This window comes from Blennius ocellaris, assembly GCF_963422515.1.
Source record: "Blennius ocellaris genome assembly, chromosome: 5".
NCBI lineage: Eukaryota > Metazoa > Chordata > Actinopteri > Blenniiformes > Blenniidae > Blennius > Blennius ocellaris.
The window spans coordinates 31,050,401-31,058,662 of NC_137654.1; the positions used below are offsets into that span (position 1 = coordinate 31,050,401).

General features: G+C 47.0%; 1 protein-coding gene across 1 annotated transcript in view; it reads right to left on the minus strand.

Annotated features, from left to right (window-relative positions):
* Window positions 1-2,517: 2,517 nt before the first annotated feature.
* Window positions 2,518-8,262, minus strand: part of LOC308130648 (cryptochrome-1-like) — a 32,969-nt gene continuing 27,224 nt past the window's right edge. The window contains exons 14-15 of the mRNA XM_080497063.1: window positions 7,851-7,975; window positions 2,518-5,921 (exon numbers count right to left, since the gene is read on the minus strand). Coding sequence (XP_080353189.1) covers window positions 5,913-5,921; window positions 7,851-7,975 — 134 coding nt within the window. The 3' untranslated portion in view covers window positions 2,518-5,912. The remainder of the gene's footprint in view (window positions 5,922-7,850; window positions 7,976-8,262) is intronic.

Genomic DNA, 8,262 nt, shown 5'->3' on the forward strand with positions numbered 1-8,262 from the left:
CCAACTTGGTGCATTTATTTTGAAAGTCACCATAACAATCCCACTTGGTGCTTTTATTTTGAAAGCCACCGTAATAACAATCCAACTTGGTGCATTTATTTTGAAAGCCACCGTAACAACAATCCAACTTGGTGCATTTATTTTGAAAGTCACCATAACAATCCAACTTGGTGCTTTTATTTTGACAGTCACCGTCATAACAATCCAACTTGATGCTTTTATTTTGACAGTCACCATAATAACAATCCAACTTGATGGTTTTATTTTGACAGTCACCATAATAACAATCCAACTTGGTGCTTTTATTTTGACCGTCACCGTAATAACTATCCAACTTATATATCTATATAACAATCTGCCCCCCCCCTCGTCTCTTCAGTGACATTCCAGTTCTCATATTTCGTAGAGCTCCTCCAGCTCCTCTGAGATTTAATCTTTCATTCTAACGTCAGCGTCTCTTTTTCTTTCGTAAACTCTTAAAATCCCGGTCTTCTGCTTCTCAGACTGACGTTTTGGGGGAAAAACCTCAATCTGTCTGTTCCTCAACACGCCTGCCGTAGTCTTGGTATCGTTGTCTGTGCTGATTTCCAGTTATGAAGAATTGGCGGCGTCGCCCAGCTACCCTTCAAAACGCACGCCGACGTACTGGAATCTGACAGCCTGGCCTGGTTTTAGCAGTCAGCAATGCATTGGGAACATTAAAGACTGGGCTCTCCCGCCTTTGAACTCTACTTCGTCCCACTTTGAAGTCAGTGAAAAACTTGTTGTGTCATTGCAAGGAACGAGACCGTCAGTCGTACCCGGTCAGTTGTGTTCAGTGGAGGACGTCAGTGGGTCGTCATCCCACTTCTGACTCCGACCCCGATCTTCTTCTTGTAACGGAATAAAGTGGTGGAACAGAGTTGGTCTGTTTTGTTTCGAAAGTCACCGTAATAACAATCCCACTTGGTGCTTTTATTTTGAAAGTCACCGTAATAACAATCCAACTTGGTGCATTTATTTTGAAAGTCACCATAACAATCCCACTTGGTGCTTTTATTTTGAAAGTCACCATAAAAACAATACAACTTGGTGCTTTTATTTTGAAAGTCACCATAACAACAATCCAACTTGGTGCATTTATTTTGAAAGTCACCATAACAATCCCACTTGGTGCTTTTATTTTGAAAGCCACCATAACAACAATCAAACTTGGTGCATTTATTTTGAAAGTCACCATAATAACAATCCAACTTTGGTCGTTTTATCTTGACAGTCACCAACTTGGTGGTCTGTCCACTAGAAGGTCCTCGCCCCCACGCGACCTCGTAACTCACGAGCATTTTCAAAAAGTTGCACCACTGGGACGAGCCCTTTCCAAAAAGCGATTTTTTTTTGGTGGAAACAAACAAAAGTTTTCCACTGGAGGTGTTTGCAGTGTGAAGAGAGAAGAACTCCTGCACTTTGTCACAAAAAGGCGATTCTGCAGCTTTGCTTTGAATTCATGTCGCTGCAGGTTGGAGCTTTTAAAGTGAAAGAAATGAAAACCGATTGGTGTCCCTCTCCTTCCTTGTGTAACAAAATATTTATCTTCAGCTCGACTCTGTGGGAGCAAGTGAAACCAGGATCACTGCATGTGGGCGTCGCTAGAACTACTCCTACTCAAGTAGTTATACTAGTAACTGTGGTCGAAACTCGAGGCACTGAGCTCAGGGGAAGCACAGAGGTGGAGGATTCTGGAATCCTCAGGTATTCTGTTCAACATTCCTCTGGCTGGGCCGGGGCAACTAGGGCAACTGGGGCAACGGGGGGGAGGCAACCAATCAGAGAAGAGGAAGAGAAAAACCTCTTGTTGATTTTTTCTTGGAATTTAGGAGGAAAAAGTCCCATTTAAAATGAAAATTAGAAAACAAATACTGACATTTTTAAAATCAGAATTAAGGATAAAGAAAAAAAAAAAAAAAAAAGATTAAAAAAAAAAAAGATTAAAAAGAATTCTACAGTTATGTAGTTCAGGGAAGGAAAAGTAAAAAAAGTAAAAAAATTAAAATACTGAAAAAATATAATTTTATTATCAAATTCTGAAAAAAAAAAGTAATTCAAGTCAAACTTACTGGAAGAAATGGTCTGAATTGTGACAAAAAGTAAAAATTTTAAAATACTATTCTAAAAAAAAAAAAAAAAAAAAAAAAATCTAAATTTGACAATATAAGAACATACGTTTCTCGATTTAAAAAATTCAAAGAAATAGTCTGAATGGTGAAGGTTTGATTTCTGGGTACAAAAACCAAACCTGAGGAAAAACAAGAAAAAAATTGATATTTTGGGTCCTGGAGCATTATCAGTGGCCGAACCCCGATTATATATATATATATATATATATATATATATATATATATATATAGCTGCTGTTGGCGTGAACTAAATGAAGATCTCTTATTCCCCATATTTCCCTCTTCATGGTGGAACTTCTGGATTCGACGCTGCATTTTTAACAGTGGAACCATTCACACAGTCAAAGGCGTCGGTTTGTGACAATTTTAATTTCCTGTCATGAACTTGATCATCAAGCGCAAGAAAGAACTTTTCACAACACAGACAGACGCAGGAGAAGCGGAAAAATTACAGATTCCGACCAAAACAAAAACAAAAACAAAAACAAAAGGGAAGCCAGGATACAAACTTTTCTTCCATGATGAGAAAAAGCAACAAAACGAAAGAAAAGAAACGAACGATCGCAGGTCAACAAATATCAAGTACTGTACAGAGTCGCCGCCGCGCCGAACGCCTCGGAATACTCTCTTTTTTTTTTTTATCTTAATGGCCGATAACCGATTTTTCTTTCAAATCTGCTTCGATGGGGGACGATTTGTGCCGCTTTTCAAAGTAAAGCCAGAAGGTGGACGCACTCGTTCTTCAGCTCTCTTTTTCTAAATCGCAACTTTACAGTGAATAAACAGTGGGAGCGAGACGAAGTGAGAACGACTGACGAAGCTCAGGAATTAATGTCGACTAAATATTAGTGGATTTCCTCTGGAGCACAAGTGTTTCTCCTCCTCCTCCTCCTCCTCCTCCTTCCTATGATTTAATTCATATTTGCTCTGAAAAGGTAAAAAAATCACCCAAATTAAAATATTGTTCTTTTTTTTTAAACTTCAAGCTTTGCTGGAAGTGAACCTGCGGCTAACCTGTGTGTGTGTGTGTGTGTGTGTGTGTGTGTGTAAGGTAGAGCATCAACATCAGACTTGATGGATAATTAAATATTCAGCCTTTGTGATGTCATCAAATCCCGTTTATTCTCATTCGCTTCCGATTGTTTATCGACAGCAGCTTAAAAAAAAAAAAGTTATGTTTTATACCTTGGCTTGCTCAATCTCTCTCGCTCTCTCTCTCTCTACATATATACATCTATACTTCATATATCTACTTTACAGGGGCTCATACATTCTCTGCTTCGATTGGCTGCTTTCATCTGGACAGATGAAAGTGAAGGGAACCTTAAAAGGACATTTCGCCACTCCTTTCAAGTCGTTCAACCAATTCCAATTCCTCATGGCCCGTCTCCACGGCAACCGCTTCCGGCGAAAACCACCAACTTAAACGAGGGCGGACGGAAACTGTCTCTCTGCCGTTTGCCGTGACGACGGACATGGCGTCCAGACCGTCGCCGCGACGACGGACATGGCGTCCAGACCGTGTAAACGTGAAAGTCGTCTGAAACGAGGTCCGATAAAAACTCCTGACGTGTTTGTCCAGTAGAAGATCGTTCACAGGGAGACGAGACTCGTTTCTGAGGAATGTTGGAAACAGACGCCGCCGCCGCCGGACGACTCCAAATCTTCTCTTGGTTTTTTTTGGTATCGTCATTTTTTTTTGTTTTTTTATACAAAATCTAGAAAAAACAGGAAACCTTCACCACGTGGGCTCCAAGTACCCCCAGGTTCCTCCAGGTACCTCCAGGTTCCTCAAGGTACCCCCAGGTTCCTCCAGGTACCACCTCCCGCCACCTCGTTCGGTTTGTTGAACGTGTTTTGATGCGCGGCAAAATACATTCCAACACCAGGGGGCCCTGGAGAGCCTCCACACGAGGAGCGGCGGGGGAAACAGAGAGGTGAAAATGTGAGACGCTTCTGGAGTCCGATTGCAAACCGACGGAATTAAAACGTCGGGGGGGGGGGACAAAAAATAAAAAAAATCAAACGGCAGAAATGGACGACACAAAAACAGCCGTAGAAAAAGTGTTTTACCCAGAATGCCACGGTGGAAAGGCTACAGGTCAGCGAGCTGCGCAGAAATAAATTAATCTGTAAACACGTTTTATAGACCGACACTGGAAACTGGTCTGACAAAGAACACCATCGCCATTTTTTTTTTTTTTTTTTTTTAGCTACCGATACAAATCGAGTGGCGAGTGGGCGGGGGCGAGACGTCGCCAGACTAAATACCTTGACTGATGAAACAAAATGCGGATTCACGACTCCGCCTCAGCTGCTTTCCCTGAAACGTCTGGAGGAGGAGGAGACGAACGTCAGCTTTTTATGGTCTTGAAAATAACAAGATGGTAAATAATGTAATCCTGAGTCCTGCCATGGAGTTTGTAGTGAGGCTAGTAAAAGTGCTGCGGTGCGTTCAAGGACCTCCAGGAAAAGTCTGTCTTCAAAATTGTTTTGATAATAAATCTGCAACCAAACGTCTTTATCGTCTCCTTTAGTCACTGCAGGCTGATAAAACCACTATTAGATAAACAACCATGTTTTTGTTCCTGCAGCTAGCGACAGATTAAGCTAGCTAGCTAGCTGGAGAGTGACTATCTGACCAGCCAATCAGAGGGCTTGAATACACTGGCATCACGCTCGTCCTTCTAGGAGGCTCCGCCTCCCCAATATCACAATCTGACTGGTTGAAGCAGCAGCGTGACGACACCAGTTTTACACTGCAGAGCTGAAAGTGAAGGCTTCAGGCAGGTTTCTTTACCCGGCAACAGGCGATGCTGAAATGTGATTGGTTCAAAGCTTTGATGTGGAAGAACGTGTCTGGAAACAGCAGCTGAGGAGGACAGACTGGAGTATTTATGGACAAAATATGACCAACGTCAGTCTGATTCAGATCGTTTTCTTGGTTCTGCAGAGAAGCCTTGAAGGCTTTGAAGGCTCTGAAAGCTTTGAAGGCTTTGAAAGTCCTGCCGGCCCGCCACTGTACGTCACGTTTGATCACTCGTCCACCGTCCAGCGTTTGGCCTTGTTCATGACGAGCTGAACGTTGGACGGTTCGTCAGGAGAGACGTTGGACGGACGACACGAGGATCTTGGCGTTTGCCCACCTGGTGGCGCTGCAGGCGGGCGGCGCGACGCGTCCCCGTGAAAATCAACAGCAAGAGACGTGGAACAACCCGCGGAAAGAAGAGGCGACTGTGAGACGGTCCCTGAAACCAAACCTGTTCAGTTGGGTTCGTTTTGGTTTTTCAAAAAAAAAGACTACACGGTGCGTCGAGCCTATTTACATGATGTGGCGAAGAGAAAAACAATAAAAATATATTTTTTTCCATTTGATTTGAATGCGGAGACAAACAAACAGGTTTAAAAACACTCAAAACATCCTGATATTAAATTTCCAGCTGCTTCGCTGGCGGCGGCTTTAAGACATTGCAGTTTGACGACTGTTTTTTTTTGTTTTGATTTTTTTTAATAAATAGGCTGGGCTGTAGAAAGTGAGGCGTTTTGTTTCATGGACTGACGGAGTCAGAAATGTTTTGCTTTTCCAAAATCCCATTTTCACCTCTGTGTTTGCCGCTTTTCTGCTTAAAACCCGGCAGAGAGTTTGTGATGTGGAGGGGTGGAGGTGGAGGTGGAGGTGGAGGGGTGGAGGTGTGACTGGGGAACAGGTGGAGTCCCACTCTCTGCAGGTGGAGCCAGACGTTCACAGCTCCAGCAGGTCTAGGTCGTCTGGAAGACAAAACAAAAAGACAGAGCGGTTGTTAAAACCAGAACATGAAAGCGTGAGCAGAGACGACTTGTCAAAATAAAACCACCAAGTTGGATTATTACGGTGACTTCAAAATAAAACCACCAAGTTGGATTATTACGGTGACTTCAAAATAAAACCACCAAGTTGGATTATTACGGTGACTTCAAAATAAAACCACCAAGTTGGATTATTACGGTGACTTCAAAATAAAACCACCAAGTTGGATTATTACGGTGACTTCAAAATAAAACCACCAAGTTGGATTATTACGGTGACTTCAAAATAAAACCACCAAGTTGGATTATTACGGTGACTTCAAAATAAAACCACCAAGTTGGATTATTACGGTGATTTCAAAATAAAACCACCAAGTTGGATTAATACGGTGACTTCAAAATAAAACCACCAAGTTGGCTCATTATGACGATTTCAAAATAAAACCACCAAGTTGGATTATTACGGTGACTTCAAAATAAAACCACCAAGTTGGATTATTACGGCGACTTCAAAATAAAACCACCAAGTTGGATTATTACGGTGACTTCAAAATAAAACCACCAAGTTGGATTATTACGGCGACTTCAAAATAAAACCACCAAGTTGGATTATTACGGTGACTTCAAAATAAAACCACCAAGTTGGATTATTATGGTGACTTCAAAATAAAACCACCAAGTATTGTTACCGGTCGTGACACCGGCGGGGGGGGGGCTTTGATCTCTACTGAGCATGTGCAGTCGCAGCCTTTGGCATTAATTGTGTTTTTTAGCATTTGAACATGTGGAGGAAATGCCAGCGTGGCGGCGTGAGTGGCGGCGTGGCGGGGTGAGTGGCGGCGTGGCGGGGTGAGTGGCGGCGTGGCGGGGTGAGTGGCGGCGTGGTGGGGTGAGTGGCGGCGTGGAGGGGTGAGTGGCGGCGTGGCGGGGTGAGTGGCGGCGTGGCGGGGTGAGTGGCGGCGTGGAGGGGTGAGTGGCGGCGTGGCGGGGTGAGTGGCGGCGTGGCGGGGTGAGTGGCGGCGTGGCGGGGTGAGTGGCGGCATGGAGGGGTGAGTGGCGGCGTGGCGGGGTGAGTGGCGGCGTGGCGGGGTGAGTGGCGGCGTGGCGGGGTGAGTGGCGGCGTGGCGGGGTGAGTGGCGGCGTGGAGGGGTGAGTGGCGGCGTGGCGGGGTGAGTGGCGGCGTGGAGGGGTGAGTGGCGGCGTGGAGGGGTGAGTGGCGGCGTGGCGGGGTGAGTGGCGGCGTGGAGGGGTGAGTGGAGGCGTGGCAGGGTGAGTGGAGGCGTGGCGGGGTGAGTGGAGGCGTGGCAGGGTGAGTGGAGGCGTGGCGGGGTGAGTGGAGGCGTGGCAGGGTGAGTGGCGGCGTGGCGGGGTGAGTGGCGGCGTGGCGGGGTGAGTGGCGGCGTGGCGGGGTGAGTGGCGGCGTGGAGGGGTGAGTGGCGGCGTGGCGGGGTGAGTGGCGGCGTGGAGGGGTGAGTGGCGGCGTGGAGGGGTGAGTGGCGGCGTGGCGGGGTGAGTGGCGGCGTGGAGGGGTGAGTGGAGGCGTGGCAGGGTGAGTGGAGGCGTGGCGGGGTGAGTGGAGGCGTGGCGGGGTGAGTGGAGGCGTGGCGGGGTGAGTGGAGGCGTGGCAGGGTGAGTGGAGGCGTGGCGGGGTGAGTGGAGGCGTGGCAGGGTGAGTGGCGGCGTGGAGGGGTGAGTGGCGGTGGTGTGAACAGGTGAGTGGCGGCATGGCGGCTGCATGGCGGTGGTGTGAACGGGTGAGTGGCGGCAACGTGGAGGGGTGAGTGGCGGCGTGGCGGGGTGAGTGGCGGCGTGGAGGGGTGAGTGGCGGTGGTGTGAACAGGTGAGTGGCGGCATGGCGGCTGCATGGCGGCGACGTGGCGGGGTGAGTGGCGCAGCGGCGTGGGGTCTGACCTCCGCACTCTGCCGCTGCATCTTGTGCAGCGAACACGCCGCCGGGTCTTCCTCTCCAGAACCGTCGCGTTCCGACTCGCGCTCCCTCTTCCCTGTGACGCCGCCTCGGCTGTGCAGGAACAGCCCTGCAGGGAGACGAACAAATATTGTTACGGTCGCCATGGCAACAGACCACTCATCGTTAGTAATGCTCGGGCTTTGACGAGGAGCCCAGAAGCTAAGTGATGATAATTAAGAGCACAGATTACAGATTACACCCCGGCTGGACCTTTATGAAACTCTACTGAAGCAGTGACTCTGAAACGTCAAAGTTCACGACCTTCGTGATTTTAATTACTTTCTGCAACAAATAATGTGGCTCTTTGAAAACATCATTATTTCATATGTGACGAAATACTTCTTTTTGCAAACA